The sequence below is a fragment of the Gavialis gangeticus genome, unplaced genomic scaffold, assembly GCF_001723915.1.
Source record: "Gavialis gangeticus isolate Ggan-Ray unplaced genomic scaffold, GavGan_comp1, whole genome shotgun sequence".
Taxonomy (NCBI): Eukaryota; Metazoa; Chordata; order Crocodylia; family Gavialidae; genus Gavialis; species Gavialis gangeticus.
In genome coordinates, this window is record NW_017729022.1 from 167563316 (window position 1) to 167585205 (window position 21890).

General features: G+C 41.9%; 1 protein-coding gene across 1 annotated transcript in view; it reads left to right on the forward strand.

The window, feature by feature from the left end:
- RRP15 (ribosomal RNA processing 15 homolog) overlaps window positions 1-20811 on the forward strand; it is a 38112-nt gene extending 17301 nt beyond the window's left edge. The window contains exon 5 of the mRNA XM_019516465.1: window positions 20299-20811. Coding sequence (XP_019372010.1) covers window positions 20299-20451 — 153 coding nt within the window. The 3' untranslated portion in view covers window positions 20452-20811. The remainder of the gene's footprint in view (window positions 1-20298) is intronic.
- The last annotated feature ends 1079 nt before the right edge of the window (window positions 20812-21890 follow it).

The following is a 21890-nucleotide window of genomic DNA, read 5'->3' on the forward strand; positions in this document are numbered from 1 at the left end:
ACTTTACACTCTTATCAAAGTTCTCTTAACATTGCATGTACAATTTTAGCATGTGGGTTGTGCTTTTGTTTAAGTTTACATAACAAAAAGCACAGTATTGTGTGAAACCATTTCAGACCTAATTCGGATCCAGTTTTTTCAGCGGAACCAGGATGTTTAGATCCATGGCTCAGTTCTTTGAGCAAGTGGAGTAGCTGCTAATGGAAGAAGTCTGCCTGCCACCTGTTTTCCCTTTTGGAAGGGGATGGAGAGAGAGCTAATTAACCCAGGTACAGTATTTCAGGACTGTGGCAGAACTTTTAGGTTGGGAAGTAGCATGTATGGAGGGCTAAAAACAGACAGTCAAAGCACAAGGCTGAATTAATTCAATCTTTGCAGGTTAGTCTAAGCTACAGAGATTGAATCAATAAGCAAATGAGCACGTATTTACTTGTGATTGAGGAAATGCAGCAACATACCTGCAGTGGCTCAAGCCAGAAGCTGAGGAGCACTAGAGCATGCCTGCCAGCCACTGCCAAAGGGAAGGGAAGAGAGAAGCCCTCCAATGCTTCCCTTGCCCCTCCCTTCCCTGCTCAAGTGGAGGGGATGTGGCAAGGCCCCAGCGCAGAGCTGGCTGAAGGGTCTGCCTGAGGGGGCGGGAGGGGGTGCTTGCCAGGCTGTGGAGGCGGTGGGTGGGGGAAAAGGTAATAGCACTGAATTCATAAACGCTTGAGCAAAAATAGTTCTTTCTCTGAAGTGAGCATTAAACATAGCTCAGCTGTATGTTCACTTCTTCCTGCTGTCCCAAAGGTCTCTGGGATTTGCAGTCCACAGTCACAGTAGTAGGACTCTGCAGGGTTGTTTATCACTTCCTCTTCCTGCTTCCAGGTGTCTCTGGGATTTGTAGTCCACAGTCACAGCCAGCAGTAAGTTTAGCGGGGCAGAGGGGCAGCTCCATCCTTGTGGGAAGGCAAGTTTACCCCTTCCCTGGCCGCAGACCCCAGTCAGAGTTTGCACTGGGGGGGGCAGTGAGCCAGCCCTTAGTGCTCCAGCTAGGGAGCAGAGCGGTGGGGCCAGCCCTGCTTTCTGGAGTAGACAGCACAGCCCAGCCCAAGGCTGCAAAGCATGCTGGGGGGCTGTGATTTAACTTGAACCAGAAAGGGGTCTGGGATAGAAGTTTTATTAACCAGTTTGACCTAAATCAGTTAAGTCTGATACTCCATTCAGCGAGGTTTATCTTAAGCCAATTTTGCCTTTTTGAAACTGGTTTATATGCACTGAACTTCTCTTCTGTTACAGGTTTAAACTGGTTTCTGATCACTTAAACCAGTTTATGTGTAACTTCTGTCCCTAGTGGAGGAGTGCAGTGTATGTTAGTGAAGGACTGCCTGGCGCAGTGAAGTAGTGGTATAGATGGACCTAGAAAGTCCTGCTCAATCTTTGGCAGGCCTGAGCTGGAACAAACTTGGTCTTTCTGGGATGGGGCAAGCATCTCAAGCATGCTTAATAAGAACAGGTCTTTCTTAGGGTTTATCCTGCAAGTTCTAGTGGATCTCTGCTGAGTATGTATGAACTCAGTTGTTTTTGTTCTTTCTAAGAGCCTCATAATTTAGCCAGATCTGCTTGAATTTTTAGTGGGACAGCAGAAAACTCCAGCTCCAGGGTGAGACCCCATCACTTAAGACCGTGCTTCAAAGCATAAGGGAGATAAGGTTTTTTTACAGTGTAATGCTTGTAAGACTTTCTTGGAAAAAAGCAGCATTTTAACCTAACCTCACACTTTAAAATGGCTGAATCATTTTAGCTGACATTTTCCCCCTCCAAATAAACAGTCCAGAGCAAATGCATGGCATGAAAATTTCAAACCAATAAATGTTTGGCAAAGTTATTAGCAGATGGAAGTGGAGGCTGAATAACTTGAATGTCTGGCCACGTTAGCTAGAGGTGGCACTACCAGCTCTACTTATTATAAGATAATTTCAAATTCTTTATTTTTGTATTAGATTAGTGATGCACAGGGGATTGTGGTATTGCCCTATTTTCCTAGCTATTGCTGTTTCAGTGGTTTTTTTATTTGTGGCGTGCATCTTCTGATCTTCCTATAAATACATAATACACAGACACCAAAATGTCCAATCCTATTAGGACTGCTTTACTGAATTCTAAAACTATCACCTCCAGAGCTATTTTAACCAGATATTTTGTCCTGAACCAAATTTGATTGGATTGTGTTTTGACTGAGGCTTTAGCAGCCCATAGCATCACAACTCGCTTAGTTGAAGCTTGTCTTACTAATTTGGACCTTTATTTTCATGTGCCTCATGTTGCCTGGCAGTATCAGAAACGTGTTCCCTTGCTGTGAAATGTTTCAGATCATTGGTAGTTCTGTGGGTCCTTTTTAGGAATCCTATGCTTTCTCTCTAAATTCCAGTTCTTTCTGCATGTTTACAGACTTGCCACATTGTCAAACAGTGTTATGGAGACAGCTGTCTTCTGATTATTGGCTAAACTACAGATTAGCAGCTTTCTACTCCTTCCTTAAAGTGATTTGGTGACAGAAGCCTGCAAGGCCAAGGGTTTTCACCCAAACCCCCTTGTTAAAAAAAAAAATTGTCAGAGGTTTTGGCTCTGATTTTAAGGCAATTTAAGGGTTTTTTTTTGTGTGTTTGTATTTAAAGGGGAGTTGCTTACACAAAGGGCTTGCTTGGGTTAGAGTGTCACAAAGCAGCTCTCTTAAGGTCTTTCCATAATTATTGGCAGGATAACTTAAATAGAAAAATATTATTTCAGAACACTAAAAAAAAGGTTTTCTATTGGAAATCACCGAAAGATTAGGGAGAGTTTATTTGAACCACTTTGTTTTGCCCCATTTCAGCAGTTTGTCACAGATCATCTTGAAGAACAATTTTCTCAACTTTTGTAACTTAAGGGTAGTTAGCTGTGATTGTTCTGACTTTTACAGTTGCAAACCAGTGAATAATATATTAAATATGATCTCTGTTTACACCTGCATTTCCTTTTATTTTTCTTGGTGAACAGAGTAGTTCAGGAGTATAACAGCTGCTGGGTTAAATTGGAGGAGTAGTTGCAAGGTTTGGTAATGTATTTATTTTCTTAGAATCTGCTAATTTTTTAAGAAGGGCTTCAGATTGGCACTAAACTTAAAAAAGGATCTCTTTTGGGGGTTTTTGGTTGTTTTTGTTTTTAATACCTATTATTCTTACAGGAGATATTAAAACTGTCTTGCTTAATGATCAAAGAGGAGCTACCTCATTTCATATGACTTACTCTGAGCTTTGACAGCTCTGTGTGTACAGTCTATTTCACTTTCCCTTAAGGCCAGTTTCATACTTTGCGTAGTGTGAAAGATCCATACAAGAAAAACATGCAAAAAAATATTGTGAAGCCATGAGTCGGAAGCAAAAAGAAGGAAGAGTGAGACTCAGAAAGCGTGGATTAAATTTCCTACTCTGCCACAGACCTTGTGAGATCTTGGGCAAATCACACTACCTATCTAGTTCCCTATTTTTAAAGTAGAATGGATTAATAGGTGAGTTGTAGCCTTCAGCGTATTAGATATTTGGGAGGTACTTGCTTACAGTGTTATGCTATACTTTCACTATTAACAGCACTGTATCTAGACTCCTGGTGGCCCCAGGCAAACTTTTAGTATTGGGCCCCCCTTTGCCAGAGATAATGATGATAATAAAAATTACCATTTTTGGGCACCCTTTCTGTCCAGGCTCCGGGCAGCCGCCTGGTTTGCCCATACCTATGTCCAGCCCTGGCTTTTAGTATTTTAAGTAAGTGAGAGGACTTGGAAAGTAATGTGTGAAAGACCTAAGGATTCCTTTCAACAAAGTCCTCCTTTGGCCAAACAGTTATATTTTAGGGTTTTAAAGATTTTGCTGGTCTGAAATTCTGTATTTATTGAGTGCTAGCCAAGTGCAAAAATATTGCTTCTGGTCGGTGGCAGCTGTAAAGGTTTGTTGTCTTGCAAAGTGCCAAGGCAAGAAATGAATCTGTTGTTCGGGTGTCTTACATTTTTCCAGGACTTCAATTTCTAAGTGGCTACCATCTTGAAAACTGGAACAGCTAAGATGAGTGCCATGCGTTATCAAATAAAGGCTTCTGTTTTTCACTTTGGCAGCTGTACCTGCTGACTGTGGAGATGTTGGCTGCTTTTTTTTGGTGATAAGAACAATTTCAAACTTTATTGGAAGATAACTATGGGAATAGTCCAAAACCTGAATTTGTTGACTTCACAACACGCTGCAAAAGCTGTGTTCTTTGTGAGGGAGTAGGTTTTGGCTGGATGAGAGGGGCGGAAAGTGTGCACGCATGCATGCACTTATAACGGAAGGTTCTGTAGCTACCAAGTTTTGTCTCCCAAACTCCTTTCACAATCCAAGACCTTAAGTATTAGTCTTGGATCAACAGTTAGAAAGGGATTTTTCTGTATCCATGTACTCTATTCTTTTGTCAGGTATTTTCCTTTATCTGAAGTAGAGGTTCACCTATATATTGCTTGCATATCAGCTCAGCACCGATAAAAAGGAAAATTTATATTATCAGCTGTTGGCTTTCTTTGACCATTGTAGCTGATAATGTTCTCCTATAAATTATACCTTCTGGCCTGGGCCCCTTGAACGCCTGGGTTCCCTTGGGAAACAGCGGGTTTCTCCTTGCAGGTGGCAGTGTTCTAGCCTGCAAGGGGTCCTGCTTGGGGCTGCCAGGAGCAAGACGCAGGGAGTACCGCATGCATGTGCCTGGCTGCATTCATGCACATGGCCAGAAAAACAACCAGGAAACATGGAGAGCAGCTCCCTGCAAGTAAGTCTGTGGAGGGGAAGGGACATCGGGTGGGGAGCAGATCAATGTTCCCACAGTGAGGGAGGGACTGGGGCATAGTCTGGGGGCGCTGCCCAGCCAGGGCAGTACATGGGACCCAAGGTGGGGAGCAGGATGGAGCCACGGGTGCCTTATCCAAAGGACAAAGGACGTGGTGGGGAATGGCTCCCCACCACTGTGCCTAACCCCCAGGGGATGCATGGGGGGGCATCTGCCTCCCCCTTCCCCCTCATATTTGTGCATGGGGTGGATGTGGGTTGCTTGCTGTGGGCTCTGAACTCTCTGCTCTACTGCCTTTCCCTCAGGAGCCCTGCACCAGCTGTGTACCCCCTGCCTACCTGGCAGCAGTGGGGGTGGTGAGTTGTGCCTCCTGCCAGGCAGGCAGGGGACATGGGGCGTGGGGCTCCTGGTGCAAAGGTAGCAGGGTGGAGAGCCCTGAGTCCACAGCGAGCAGTCTGCATCTGCCGTTGCCCCACTTGGCTCTGCTCTGCTTGAAAGCATCCCTGCGCTTAAGAATGGTGGTGGCATCACTTGAACTAAAGCTCATTTGATGAGCTTTAGGTCAAGCGCCCCTGCCATTTGTAAGCACTGGGACACTGATGCATGTGACACTGGAGGCTGCTGGAGCATGTCAGAAAAAGACACATGTACTTATGTCAGTACATTTTAGAGTACTAACATTAATAAACTTTTTTTTGGCGCACTCCAGCAGCCTTCAGTGTCATATGCAACCAAATCGGTTAGTGTATCGGTATTGGCCAGTATGGCTCATTAATAGTCGGCTATCGGTATCGGCCGAGAAACTCTTTATTGGTGCACCCCAAATCTGAAGTGCTGAGGGAAACTTATTTTAGTCCTCATTGAGTCTGCAGCTGCCCATAAAGTTAGACAGTTGCATAATGTAAGAGTGACTGTTCTATATAAATTGGTTGCCTTGATAAGAACAATACCTTCTACTTGTAGAAAGGTATCAAGGTTCTTTGGTAGTCTTCTCCTTTTCCTGCTTTAAAATATTCAGTTTTGTAGTAAAACTCAGGACTAAAACCCTTTTTACTGTAGGCCCTTTCCTTCTTCAAAAAAAGTCTGAGTGATGACTCGTCTATTCCTGGCTTGATTAAGTTATTAATACTGATTTTTAATTCAAATCCGATATCCAGTCTGCTATCAGATTTATGAATTTCAATCAGATTCTTGGGTGGGGGGAAGGATGAGAGAGTGGGAGAGATTCAGAGAGTGTTTCTCTTTGAGGGATCAAGTCTCTTGATTTGAAATGTGGGTTGAGGGCTCAGATCAAGTGTCGTATTTTTGCCTCCTTTTCCAATTAATAATGCTGTCCAAATCCAGTCCATCTGTTCCTGTAGCACTTTTCTAAGTAAAGCTAAAGCTATTGCTTAAAAGGCTGTAATTTTTATTAATTGCAAGTCCCAAGGAGGGCCAAGGACCTCTTCACTCCTGGCGCTGTTGCTCTATTTTTTCTAGATATATCTTTGCAGTAGCCTGAGAGCTTCCCTTGGGTAGGCTGTATAACAGGTGGGATCAGTGTTGGTTTCTGAACTCTGGTTCTTTTTTAATTCATAGCAGGGCTGTCTAAAGTTTGCAGCACGCCTCACCAGTCATGGGTTCTGGGTTGCACACCACAAGGACTTTGTGCTGTACCAGCCTGTTGCATTAACCCCAACCCTGGCTGCTGCTGCACATGTCTACCTACTGTCACAGGCCACACCAGCCTTCCACCACCTCACACCATGTGAGCCCCCATGCTGCTGTGGGCAGGCAAGCTCCCCCTTGCAATGTAAGTAATGTGAGCCGATTTGTTGTCATGTGGAAGGCTATTTTCTTGCCCCCCCTCTTCTCCCCCCACCCAACCCCTAACTGCTGCTTTGCAAATTGCATGAGCTCCCAGCTTAATTTCCCCATGCCAGTGCTGTGGTGCAGGGACAGCTCAAGCCTCCCCCCTGCTCCCTGGGTAGCAAACTTACCATGCTTCCTCCAACCATTCTGCACAGCCCCAAAGACACTGGCAGCTGCTGCCACTGCTACAGCAGCAGGAGCAATATAGAACATGGCAGCCAGAGAAGAGCCCATTAACCCCTCATGGGCCAAATGTGGCCCAGGGACTGCCAGTTGGACAGTCCTGGTTTATGGAAATATAGGTCCAGCCAGTATATGGTTGATGATAGTTGTATTAATTCTACCCTGGAAAGCTGTTTGACACCCCTTTGTCAGCTGCAATGTTGAACTTCCTTGCAACAGTGTCTGGAGAAACTCTTTAGTTTGAGATGTGTTCTTTTTATTTTTTTTTTAAGAGGTTCTTTTCCTTAAATAGACACTCTCCTTTAGTCTTATTTTATTTTTCCTTCTAGGATCATGGGTGGAATTTTCCACTAAGTCCATATAATTCTGTCAGTCTGAACCAGCACACGTTCCTGGCACAGATGACCGAGATTTGGCAGAATTGTCAGCAGAGGCCAGAGGCTAAACAAACATAAAATTTATTCTTTTTGATACAGCCTGGTCTTTCCAGATCAGGGTGAAGCTACTTTTTGACAGAGCATTGCGGCCACCCTAAACCTTACCTGACACGTAAACAAAGTGTATGGTTCTAGTAATGCTAGCCTCTTAATGTGTTACACAAATAGTCACCAAATAAGAATGGACATAAATAGCAACTTTTACTTGTTTAAAAAAGCCCACACACACAGCTTCAGCATACCATTAATTTATTACCTGTATCCCCATTATACCTAAGAACCCTAGTTATAAGCCAGGATCTCATTGTCCTGCTTGTACAAACACAGGAAAGAAAGCCTGCATCTGCCCAGAACTGAAACGCAAGAAAAAGGCAAGTGTATACAGGCCGAGTATGAGGAAGCAGCATATTGATTGCCTAGACTGACTAATTTTAGTGCATTGACGTCCTAACCATGATGGGTGAGTGGGTGGATTTTGTTTCTCGTAAGTAATGCAGTGAGTGAGTGTACAACTGACGGAGATTAATGAGACAGCTTGGGGAATGAAGGTGTTTGTCTGAAAATGAAGTGGGTTATATACACAGGCATTGTTGGCCCAAACATTTTTCTTTTGGTGACCCCATTTTTGCGGTATGTTTCTGTACATCAGTTGTATGAATCTTTGTTATTAGTAATCTTTAGTGTAGTAGTAGACATTCATTTTAGATATTAGGTATGGTGGTTTCAGTTTCTGATCTATAATGTTGTATATCATCATTTTTTTTTTAAATAAATAAATAAAATAAATCTAGAGAGAAGACAACTGTACATTCTTCTAGAAAGTAATTGACCGCCTTGTTTTACTAAGGCCTGGACACATGAGCCATTTATACTGGGATTTGAGTTAGATGTACAAGCAGTTTATCCCAGCATAGTAGATTTCAGTCTTCTGCTATTGCCGTACTTCGTCTGAAGCGTCCAGCATGCCCCACCAGTTGTACTGTTAGTTGGGAATTTGGCAACAGCCTGATTTCCTTGAGCAAACTGCTTTGGGGGGTGAGCTGTGGATTCTGGACCCCTACACAAGTATAACTTACCTTGGTGATGTTTTCCCTCTTCCCAGGGCAATTTGACCACTGGTTTATATGTACTGGATGCAGCTACATATGCCATTAATACACAGCCATAAACTGCAGAGTTTATCCTTCCCAGGAAGCTCCCAAGTGTGTGTTTTACACATGTGTAAGGACCACAGCTCAGTGAGCCAGGTTGCAGCAGCCCTGGCTGGCAGGGAGCCTGGGGTTGGTGGGGAGGTGGCACTCAGTGCAGTATGCTGCAAAGGGGCTCGCTGGGGCATGAGGGTGCTTCAACATGGGGCTAACTGGCAGGCAGACCCCATGCTGAAGCACCCTTGTGTCCTAGCCAGCCAGTTGGCCTCTACACACATGCTGCTGGTTGGCCTGTACATGAGAGAACTGCAGCAGGGTAGGACGTGTATTTAATGTAAGTCCTACCCTCCTGCTGAACTTATTAGTTTTGTGCACCCTAACGGGTGCACGTATAGATGCTGAGACGTTTACTGCACAGTTAATTACTCAACTGTACAGTAAATGTCTTGTGTAGGTGCACCCAGTTACTCTGTTACAGGTTTATATGATCTATTTGCACCTTGTTGGCACCAGTACAAATGTGTCATGCCTAGGCTGTTTAGGGGCGGTATCTGTGATGGAGAAAGATAATGTGGGCTCGTAACTCTCTGCACTGTGTTGCTTGACTTCTGAGATGCTGTAATTTGAGTATCTTGCTGCATATTGCAGGACACTACTTGCATGTACCTACATAAACATTTCCTACCCTTAATATCTGCAGTATACTTTACAACCATGTTTAGGATAGACAATCTGATATTTTAAGCAATGTTTGTTTTTCAGGGTGTTTGCATTGGCTGCACAACAATAAATTAAGAGGAGCCTATTTTCTATTGTGCTCAACAACTTTCAAATGCCCTGTGGGCCATTCTGTTTAAATGAATTAGTTTTCTATAGAAGAAAAGAGTTTTAGAACAATATTCAGCCTAAAATGTAATTAAGCCAATAGTACCATCATTGTGAAAAATCACACTTCTGTTTGGACTCGTGTTACTTATGTTAGTACAAATGGCACCTAAAAGGCTAACTGAAAGGAAATGAGAGGTAAGGTTCTACCCAGTCTCTTTTGCTTGTTTAACTACAATTCCTAAATGATCTGTGTAGTCTGTTTCACAATCCCTTCCCTTTATAGACTGTGTTTGTGGCTTTTTTTCTTTATTAACAGAATAAGGGAGAGGTGGGGGGAAGAAACGTAACCATGAAAATGTAACTGTAAAATCACATACTGGCAGGGTAGCCTATTATTTCAAAATTGCTTTGAACTCTTGGGGGGTTTTTTCCTTTCTTTTTCTTAACTGATCACGTCAAGTTGATTTTGGATTCTTTTTAAGTGGGATGTGCATAGTTTGTGTCTTCTGGAAGGCCTATGGTACAGTCTGGATACATAAATACAAGTGAATGGTATTTTTTCCGGGGAAGCTCCCAATTACATTACTCCTAGATCTTTCATTACAATTTTAAACAGGTGCAATATGAATTTCTTTGCCAACATGTCCATATGTTGTCTTACAGCAGCATGTAATAAAATTATTCTTGCCATGGAAAGAATTTGGGGATGGTTGCTGTCGGGGAGCACCACAATTGTAGCAAAAGCACCAAAAATATAGTCTTTCTTTTTTTATTATTATATTGTGTTTTTAAATTTATTTAATTTTGGCATCTTGTGAGGTGAATACTCTTATAACTTGCTGTGTGTGTTTGTTTTTTACCCAAGCAAATCAAAACTTTTTCTTGTAAATATCTCGGAATGCAAGTGACTTGTATTACATCTCTTTACAATCAAACATATAATAATGATATTATAAAAAGGACTTTATTTTAATTTCTTCTCCCCCTCCACCCCCCCACACACACACTTAAGCCAGATGAATATTTGTTCTTAGGATCCCTGTAATGCAGCCTGGGCTTTATCAGGTTAGTGTGTGGTTAAACCTCTGTGCGCACTAGGTCAAAGCATTCTTTTCTCTTCACCACACCATTGCAAATAAGCCAAGAGGAGCATGTAAGGAGGGAGGCGGAGAGGGGGATTCCTTGCTCAGATCACTAAGCTGTGGGTGGTCTTCCAGCTACGCTCAAAATTAAAATCAACACTTGTGCCTCAATTTCCTCTCTGTAGTAAGTCCAATGGTTTACTTGCATATAAGTTGGAATAGGAGCGACTGGAATCCAAACATTGTAAACAATTTGCTGTAATGTTTGTTTACTGGAAATGCCTGTGTTCTTTCTAGTGTACACAAGAGACTCCTAGTTAGAGCTATGAATAAATGAAATCATGTGTGTTTCTCTTAACATCAGCAGTATGGGGTCATTTTAAATATACTGTAACATTTTTAATTTAGTCATTCTCATTTGCTGTCCAGAGGGCTTTTAAATGTGTATTGAATGACACTTATCTCTAAGAACAAGTATTTGGAGAAATTACCCTGGAGCATAAGGGTATGTTGAACAACTGGCATATTCTAGGAATGTTAAAATATTTTCCCAAACCAAATTGGTATATAGTCTGTTCAGAGAATGTAACTTGTATGGTTTTAACAAATTGTGTGTGAACGTAGTATTTGTGAAGGTTGCCAGATATAGAGTCCAGGACAGTAAGATTCATAGAATGGACACAGAACAGAGATGTAGTCTTTACAGCAGGGATTTTATTTGTGTATCTGTCCAGGCCCTTACCCATTTATGGTGCTTCATTATGGGTGGAACTGGTAACACTGCCAATAGTTAAGAGCACTTCACGCTTTTGTTTCCAAGAAAACGGCTTAACTATTCCTTAGGCTAAGATCAGGGAAAAATATTTGTTTTTGCCAGTGGTTTAATTTTTTGTTTCCAGCTGTCTTGACCAGATTTAGCATTGCAAGATAGTGTACACAGTGGTGTAGTGATACCCAAGCTAGCTATAAACTGTTAACTAAGAAAATTAAGCTGTTAACTTTTTGTTATTGGAAGTAGTCTACCCATGTCAGCACCAAGACATGTCAGCACCAAGACACGTACAAGCTCGTGTGCCCTAGTTGTTGTCAGCCGGTTTTGTAGAGGTACTATAGAGGCAGGAATGGAAGTAGTTTAGTGTTGGGTCAGATGTGCTTTTTATTATACCGTGATTTTTTTCTTTTAACTTCCACCCAGATTTTTCCTAATTGGCAAGGCTCTGAAATGGACACCAGCTTGTGCTCAGGAGAGTTTGTTAGGTAATTCAATTCTTGATCTTCACTGAGTTCTCCTCTTCCTCTGTGAACTTAAGTGTGAAGTGGGCCTGCTCTCCAGCCCTGGAGCACATACCCCGACCTGGGACAATGAGTTGAAAACCCTTTTTTGCATATGTAATAGAGTGCCAGGCTCTAGGACTTGGGTAATGTCACACTTCAGCCCCTTTTTTGTGCCCTTTATATCCCTTCTTAGTTTGCAAGGTCATATACCACTTTCTTAAATATTAAGTAATATTCTGTATTGAGTAATTCCTTCCATTTTATAGATGGAGTAAACTGTTTTAAAGAATGGTGAGGTAGTGAAGTCAAGCATCCGGAAACCAAGAAATGCTAGAATTAAAATGCCTATGCACTTTTTGCACGTGCAGTATAATGGTCCTCCATTGCACAATCATTCTTTATTCAAATAATAGACCTGTTTCATTTGGTTTGTAGAATGGGCACGGAATAAAAGAGAGGACTGTTAGAAAAGGAAAGTGCTTTGTAGTAAAGGCAGTGAGATAGGAAGGTGGTAGAAGAGTCAGAAATTAGAATTCTGTCAGTGGGATATTGGACAAGATCATGCCATGCAGGAGTATGATGGAGAGAAGTTTCGTGGTGGCATTTCATAGTTGCAAATTCAAATATACAAACATGTTCTTCAAGCTGAGGGCAAGAGTATTAGTATAGACTTTCCCACATTGCTCTGTTTGATGTCTCTTTATCTTGTTCAGTAGTAACCAGTGTTAGGGAAGTGAGAAGGAAGTTTGGTCTCCTTGGCCAGTCAGTCTGTTGTGTGTCTTAAATTGCAGATGGAACATAGTTTTAAGGGTAGTAATGGTCATGTGGGTATAACTACTAACAAATTAGGAATGCCTTGTTGCAGCTTGTTGTTCATTTAAATGTTTTCATAGCACTAATTTTGATTAATTTTTGAGTGGTGGTGGTGATAGAAAAATAAGTCATGAGCTCTTGCTTAGGGCTCTTGTTTTACCAATGTTGCAAATGACATGCTTCCATTAGGATGACTTACTCTTTTTGATAACTGCTTCAGAAATTTGACAGAAGTCCATTCTGAGATGTTTCAGTTGCGTTTGTTTTTCATGGCAACAAGTGCCTCCTATATTTGGAGCTTTCAGACTACTGTATTGAAGAAAGTAGGTGCAGTCAGAGATGCAGTTTGGATTAATTAGGCTTTAAGACAAAAATGTTAGAAATGTTTTATCTTGACTTAAAGTTGTTGCTTAAAATGCTTATATTGGAAATTCCTTCCTTGACAGGTACAAATAAACACCTAATTGTAGACCAAGGTAAAGAGAGTGAATCAAAAAGGCAGAAAAATGCCTGTGCATGCAATAGTAGTTCATCTGAAGTATAAAATAAAAGCAAGGGAAATTTAGGATTATAACCAGCACGTTAAGTTTGCAAAATATGTGTGGGCTTGTCATTTTTAGAGTTTACAGTTGATCACACCTTCTAGAGAATGGTATTCATGTACTTGATGTGCACCAAATCCCCAACTTTCTTGACAGCTTGTATGTTTTTTCTTCAGCATTTTGCTGAAAGGGGAACAAAGTTCCCATAGTAATAGTTAGCCAAAGGTGCAAAGATGGTCTGTGGAAAGCCACGGAATGGCCCCAGCATCTTTAGTCTGACATGTCCTTGCTGTAGGGTCAGGAACTGTGCTTTTTGCTGGGTGTGTTCCTTGATATCTCATCTTAAGGGCTAGGGACAGAAATTGCACACAAACCAGTGTACATAAACTGCTTTCAAAATGGCTGAAACCAGTTAAGGTAAACCTGGATGCATGTAGTATCAGATTTTACTGATTTTTAGGTTAGATCAATTTATTGAAATTCTGTCCCAGATCCCCTCCAGATTCCACAGTCCCCCAGCATCCCTGGATGCTTTGCACCTCCCCCCTAACTACCCCCTTCCTTCTCAGGGTGGGTGGGCTAGCTTTGACCCAAGCGGTCTGCTCCAGCTGAGCATGGAGGTGTACTCTAGTGCCCTCTGGCTTCTGGCCTGAGCCATGGCAGGCTTGTGGCTGCATTTCTGGAATCAAAAGTAAATGTTTGTTCGCTTGCTTATTGGTTGTGTATGCAGCTTAGACTAACCTGTGAAAATTGAATTGATTCTGCCTTGGGCTTTTTAACTGTCTGTATTTAGCCAAGAGGGATAGAATCCTCCTCTCTTTGCTCTTTAAGAGTGCTTAGTTGTAATTGTGCTGCCCTCTCAATCACACTACTGCAGTGATTCTCAACCTGGGTGCCACCTAGAGATTTCAAATAGGAATCCAAAATGTTCTGACCTGTTGTTGTCTTTCTATTTTTCCATCATCAATAAATTTAATGAAAGCTAAGAACTGGCATGTTCTGAGGAATGTTTTGAGTTTAACAAGGTTAAGAACCACTGTGCTAGCATGATGTACCCTAATTATTGTAACCCAATTTGTTATAGTCCTGTACAATAAGACACAGGAAAACACCAGTATATCCTGTTCCAAACCTGAGTACATATTATTTCACAAATATACAAATACTTCCTCTTGTGATAAAGGTCCCTCACAGACCAATTACTGCAGTACAGGTCCCAAGACAAATCCTAACTACAGAGTAATATAGCCTTTTATGATGGCATCTTCTATCCTGAAGGGACCCCAGCCTTACTACTACTTCTAAGACTTGGCTGGGAGGCTCAATGCACGTGGCTCTGGTGCAGTGTAGAATTAACCCATGTGAAGCATCCATATAGCTAAGCTGCACTTGTGCCAGCTGCATTCAAACTTGTGGCATACTCACCTGTATGAGGTGCTAGGAAGGAGGGAAGCAGCCAATATTTGTTCTCCAGCTGCACACGTGTACAGTTGCTATCCTGTTCCCATGTACTTGCTACTGTACTAAGGTAGGATTTCTTTAGGCACTCTGGCTGGAGAAGTCAGTTGAGTGCACCAGTCGGTCCTTTCCAAGCTGTTGTCCAGCCTGGTGTTGGCTGCTCAGCTTCATTGCATGCAGAGCTCTTCAAGCTAGTTTAAATGCATTTTGTTTGCATGTTCAGCATCTTGTGTGATGATATGCCATTGTTATGTGAGCAAATTTTCCAAGAGCCCCTGTGGTTTGTAGATTGCCTTTATGTCAGCTAATCAGTCGTGCTGTGCTTCTGAATATTTCTGGTGGTGGTAAAACAAGTCACTGGACACCAGGGGTTGGCAATTATTTCAGGTAGAGGGCCGCTTAGCAAGTTTTGGTGAGCTATCGAGGGCCGCATGGGTGGCCCTGTCCCTTGACTATTGCCTCACCCCCTTGTTACCATCTTGGGATTGGAAGTCCCAGCCCTAACTCCTGACCTTTGCCACCAGAAGTCCCTCCCCTTGCCCCTCCTCTTCTCCCTTCCCCTCCCCCCCAGCCAAATACTCCTGGGGGGGGGGTACCATCTTAGAGCCAGAAAAAAAAACAAATTATACACTAAAAGTCAAACACCTACTATATTTTAATTTTATTACAAAAAATATTTGTCATATTTCTGTTTGTGTAGTGTATGTAGAAGTGATTGCATAATAACTGAAAAATAAATTCTTAGTTTTGTGTGGTGGGGGTGTGGTCTGTGAGGTGGGTTTGTGTGTATGGTGTGTGTGTGTGTGTGTGTGTGTGTGGTAGGGTGTAAGGCTGTGTGGGGGGGGTTGTGTATATGTAGGGGGTTGTAGGTGCAGGGTGTGGGGACCTCCCCACACTTCCCCCATGGTGCAGCAGCAGGCAGGGCGCTCAGGGTGCAGGTGCCCAGTGGGGCATGGCTCTGGCCGGTGCTGCATATTGGGGTAAGGGCGCAGCCTCCACTGGGGCTGTCTGTATTGCTGGTGCTCCCCAGCAGTCATGTGCAGCCCCCACACTAGCACAGCTCAGGAGGGAAGCCCTGCGGGCTGGAGCCCACTGTCTTACCTGATGGGGCGGCACTGCAGAGGCGGGAAGCCCCAGGTGCCTTCTCCTGGGGGGCGAGGAAGGCAGTGGTCTCCAGCCCATGGGGCTTTTCCTCTGTGCTTTGCAGCCCCGGCAGCAAAGGCACCTGGCTCCAGCATGCAGGGCTTCCCTCCTGTGCTGTGCTAGTTCAGGGGCTGCACGTGACTGGCAAGAAGCACTGGCAATACCCTTATGGACACCTGAGTGCCCTGCCTGCTGCTGCTGCCATTGCTACCACCTGCCGGGGCTGCGTGCTATGGGGGAGTGTGGTAGGGTCTGCACCCCCCCCACCCCACACACACCCACGTGCTGCCCACCCCAGCTCCCTGCTGCTGCTGCCACCCCAGCCCCATGCTCCGCACTCCCTCCCAGCTGCAACCCTGCCCATATTGCTTCCCTGCCTGCTGCCAGGAGCCAGCAGGAGACCAGGGAAGCAGAGCAGGTCCCTGGGGCTGCAGCATTGGCAGCAGCAGCCCTGCCCAGAAACTGCACGAGGTGAGAGTGAAGTAATAGAGTATGTTTGGGGGGCAGGTGTACACATGGGTGCCTCGCTCCCACCCCCATGGGTGGAAGAGCTGGGCAGGGCACATGAAAATGCTTGGTGGGATGGATCCGCCCTGTGGGCTGTATTTTGCCTGCCCCTACTGTACACCAATATCCTAACGTGGTGTGTTGTAGAGACTAATCTGACCAATTTGCATGCATGTTACAAACCTGGGGAATTAAAACCAACATGCAGAAGACTTAAAGACTTCTAAAAGTTAAGGAGGCTGAAGAACAGAGATCGAGTTAGCCTGAGTTTGAAATTCTGGCATAAAAGCAAAGCAACATGAGCACTAGAAAATATCAGACATGTTTGGTATACATTTTATCCCAGTTTTCCATGTAGTGGTTTGAGAATAGGAACAAGTTTGTTCTGTGCGTGTAAAGCACAATGGCTTTCTTTCTTCTTGCCTTTCCAAAACAATCAGCTTGTGTAGCATTTTGTGCAAATATTTACATGTGTTTTGGTTTGTGCTTTCATTTAGGGATGTTTAAAGGGGACTTCAATATCATAGTAAAATCTGGAAGATGTGGACAAACAGCTGAGTGAAAACTCAGAGCAGTCATATGGATTTAAAGCTGGTTTATTTTACAAGTGCCAAGAGTCAGTTTGTTTTGTTTAGATAAAACTATATTAAGGCATTAAAAACCCGAAGACATGAGCATTCTTGCATCAATAAAACAAGCACTGGTATTAAACATGAACTAATTGCTAATTCTCCAAACTTATTCAATGCATGTTTTCCCAGGACTTAATTTGGTTTGTGGGTACACTTGAAATAAGGTCAGTCTATTGTGTTTTCTTCAATTGCCTACTTGGCTTTTTATTCCCTGTGGGAGAAATTTTCCCCAGCTATATGGAGTGAGCATAGGTTTTCCCAGGTGACAGTATATTTTAAAATTGAAAGCTAATGTAAATCTTCACCTTTAGGACAGATATGCTGCTTTTGTCTTACTTTTGAGTGGATTCTTGTCAGCTATTAATCAAACTGTGTGTGTGTTGCTCATTTACATAACAAACAGTAGCTCTATTTAGGTTCAACATCTGGTTCTTATTGAGGTCCTGCTTTTTATGCAGTTATTGCTATTCTCTTGACTGAGCTCAAGATGGTCCAGTGGCTTACCAAAGATCAGCTCATTCTAAATTTGAACTTTCCCCGCTTTCCTATTTTCTAGCCTTTTGGTGTCGTTACTCAGAATGCACCATTGATTCTGCTTGCTATTTATCTGTCAAAAAGCACTGTATATTTCAAATCCCAGTAATTAATTTGGAGTCTTGTCTGTGCATCAGGGCTCGTGGTAGAGGTGATATCTTTTATTAGACCAACAAGATTTTTGCAAAAGAACAAGAGAGCTGGGAGACTCCTTACCAGCTAAGAACTCTCTGCCCAGAGGAGTTTTCCATCTATTGACTCCTCTGTCAAATCCTATTGCAGATGAACTTTCATTTCTATCCAAGAGAACTTTTACAATCTTTTCTCCAATGCTGGATAAAGGACGTTTGTGCCCGAAAGCTTGCAATTAAAGATTTTTTTTTCTTTTTTTTAGCAAACATCTTGCTGGTCTAATAAAAGGTATCACCTCTACCATGAGCCCTGATTTATTTTTCCTCTAGGCCAATATGGCTATAACCTGGATACCTCGTCTGTGCGTGTGTTTTTTGGGGTGTTTTTTTTTTTGTTGTTGTTTTTTTTTTTTTTAGTAAAAGCAACTCATTGCAAAAACAAGTTGGATTCGTCTATTTGCATGTTTAAAAATTTACCAGGAGGTGGCAATTGGTAAATGTGTTCAAGGTAGGGAAGTTTGTGAGGGCTTTCTGTAATCATTTTGGTCTCCCTTCCTTGACAAGGTAAATGCCATATAAAATAGTTGGGGCCCAGCTAAGCCCCAAATTACTTGTTTTTTACACTAGGTAGGACCAGAATACTGAGCATAACTGCCCTAGATGGATGCAAAAAAGAAAGCCTGCAGAGTAGGTAAACTCCCCCTTTGTGAACCTCAAATCTGGTGTACACAGAATTGCGCCTGAATGAGTGATCAGGAATCTAACTTTCTTGCTGATGCAGTGATATTGATGTATTCATACCAGTTACCTTCATACAGTATCTTATTTCCCTTTCCCAGGTGGGAAAAATCTATACTGGTGTAAAGCACACTATCGGTTGTCTAACAAGCTCTACAGTGAGGGTGCTGTACTGCTCTTACTTCTACCTGCATAGTGAACGCAATGGAGTTCTACATTGTTGTATACTTAAGGCCAATCGCTGTAATGGAGAAGTTGGAGAAACTGCTCTAGGGGAAGGGGCTGTTGTCAATTCCATTGCTTCTGGAAATAGGAGGAAAAACTCCCTGCAATACAGAAGAGTGTAGCTGTGAAGCCCAGAAAATGCACAAGAAGTCAATGAGCAGCAGTTATGAAGGCTACATTTTTCTGGATTGGGCCCTTGAAAATAATCTGGGGTAAAATGGGCAACCCCCCCCCCCCAAAAAAAAACCAAACCCCAAAACAACAAAACCAACAACAGCATAGTCCTGTGAGAGAGAGCTTGCTTGTACAAATAGAGGATAAATCATAATTCTAGATGAGAGCTACTGTGTTTGATGCTTGTTAACATAAAAAAAATTCTTGATAAGCCAGTTGTTCCATGTGTTCTTGTGTTCTTTATATATTACCTTTCTTACATTTTTGCTTTACTGACTTTCCTTGGTACTCCATTCCCCTTTCCTGTAAAAGAATCCTTCTTTCTTTGTTCTCTCCTGAGATCACATGAAAGCAAGGTTATGTGTACTGCATTCTGTATTCTAATACCTCACACACCCACAAGTATCTAGAAATGCTCTATAAATAGGAGGCATGAGTAAATGTGAAAATAATTACAGTTGCCTAAAATCCTTTATATGTAATAGGAAAAGCAGCATCCGTCACTATTTGTCTTGTCATTACATTTCAATTATTTTTTATGACAGTATTCTGTTAAATATTAATTCTGAAGGATAGGAAAGCAATTGATAGCTTATCATATGGTCTGTAGAGGTTCACTGAAGTGAAAGCTGCTCTAGGATGGTATTTCAGTAGTCTGTGATGCAATGCTAGGGAGGGGTAAGGGAACAAGAGGATCTTTATGGCCAAGGAGAGTTGGGAAACAGAGTAGGTTTTTCATGTTTGTGTGTGCACAGACTTGTTTCCTAATTTTCAAAATTACAGTCCATGTTGTTCAGTTAATCTGCTGTAGAAATGTGAAGTGCTTGTTTACCAGTTACTGTTCTGTGTTCTCAGAAGTGTTTTAATGTCTGAGGTTTAGATCAGATCACTAAGCTGGTGCTTCAGTACATGGAACAGTTTTTGAGTGCATCATATACTGCATAGGAATGCTTTTCTCCCCAGATAAAGTGTTAAATAAATTATAGCCACTGGGTGGTGATGTTGCACTGTGTAAGTGTACTTTGCCACTTAATCTTGGAGATCTACAACCCAGCAATGTGCTAAAGCTTAGCTAGAACCAAGCTCTTTGTCACCTTTCCTTCTATTACCCACCAACCCTCTAAGTATCACTGGAGTCTTTTTCTGTTTTCAAGCAAAAGCAAATGTGGAATAAAGTGCTGTTTGACTTGCCTGACTGTAGATCAACTTTCAATTTCTTTTAGAGGGAGCTTTGTACCATATGACAGGCCCAGGTAGTGAGGTAATATCCCACATAAAGGGGATTTGGTTCACATATCACAAAATATGCTAAATGTTAAATTTGTTTTTTCAAAAGCCTTTATTAAATCCATATTTGTGTTTCAGAAATGTGCCAAGAAGTGTTCTAATGAAGCAGCACCTGGGGGTTAATAAATGATATCATGAATCCATTTTGATTGCCAAAAAAGATTTTAATAAAGGAAAAACCCAGGGTTGTCTGCATTTTTGTTCAGGAAAAATAATTGTTTTATTTCCACATTTCTTTTATTGTTTTGCCTAAACCATGTTTTCATAGTAGCGTTGAGTCCTCTTATAATTCTCTTGCATGATGGGTATATAGTAATGCAACATGTGAGCTCTCAAGTTGTCTGGGTGTCTTTTTTGTAGATAGTGTAAATACAGAAGCTTGTTTTGTTGCAGTGTAAAAGATTCTGATCCTTCTTCCATATTTTTACACTGACCTGTGTGGGTTGTTTTTTTTTTCTTCTTTGGATGCTCTCTCTTCAGGGTGAAGTAAAATCTGATGAAGGGCCAGCTTGGAGTATTCTGCGTGACGACTTCATGATGGGAGCATCCATGAAAGATTGGGATAAAGACAGTGACCAGGAAAGTGATGCTGCGCAAGGCAACAGATTAAGGCAAGACAATGAAAGTGACTAATGGATGGGATACTACGAAAGAACACTCAAGATAAAAAAAAAAAAAAAAATATTATCTTGTTACATTACTTGGATGTAAAGAACTCTACATTCTGTGAATGTTCAATGTTTTGGGGATTGTAGAGAGAATTTTTTTTCAATTAAAGCAGCAGCTTGCTAAGGTTTGGGGGTCATTTCTTATTAGCTTTGAACTTTTTATTTAATGTAACTTCGTTCACTATACAGAAATCCTGAAATATTTTTCCAAAACATGTATAATTGTCAGCATGTTTCCAAAACATTTGTACAGTCAAAACAGTGGCACCTGCCCAATGAAAGATACCTTTTGCCAAGGTTATTAAAAGTTTATGTATTAGTCATGGCAATTGACCTGTTATTGCGCTTGCATTTCTAAATCAGTGTTGGACATTTGAAAAGGTGTTAGCAATTTGTAATAGAAATGACTGGCAAAATGATGAATCTGATAGCTTTTGTTAGACCAACTTAAATAGTTGGAAAACAATTATTAAGCAAGCTTTTGGGTTCAAAAACCCTTCGCCAGGCTAAGGAAGTTCCAGCAGTTGGTGTGTGCTCTTCCTGGATGGAATGAAAAGTCCAACTGCTGAAACTTCCTTAGCCTGGCGAAGGGTTTTTGAACCCGAAAGCTTGCTCAATAATGGCTTTCCAGCTATTTAAGTTGGTCTAATAAAAGATATCAGATTCACGCAAAGAACCTTGTCTGCCTATGTCCTTAGACCAGCACGGCTACAACCTGCACCCTTGCACAGTGATAGCATTTTTGTGTTTATTGTGAAATTATCAGTTTCTTACAGACTCTATATTATGTTACCTAGGAAATGTTTTGTAAATAACAAAGAAAAGTAACTATTAATGTGATCCTCCTTTTTTCTGAGAATTGAGTTGATTGGGGAGACCAATAGAAACTTAATTTTTTTTTTTTTTAAAAGAAAGATTCATCCCTATTGGTTGATGTTACATCTTTATATTTTTACTTTTTCAGTAAGGCTGAAGTTAATTTCAGTATTAGACAGGGAAAGCAAAATTACTCTTTCTACTTTTTTAACAATCATATAAAGTTTTAATGAGTAAAATTACTCAACTTGATGTATTGATATCTTCATCTCAGAAAGGAGTCAGACCTATGAGGTCATTGTGGTTTTGGGGATGAACTTAGTTCGTGATTAACTGGTATTTATAAAGTGCTATCTGTGTATATTGCATCAAAAGATGTCAAAGAAGAGCCCTTTCTCTCTATATTGTTTGTTGTTGAAGGCCAGATTCTCCGTTGGCATAAGCATTTTTATCTCTGGCTTCTCTTTAGCTGTATCAGTTCACACTAGCTGATAATTTGACTCTTAACGGGTAGTAGGTACAGTGCATATGTAGAGGAAGGAGCCTCGTGGCTACTGAATTTGAAGGAAGAGCCAGGGGACTGAATTC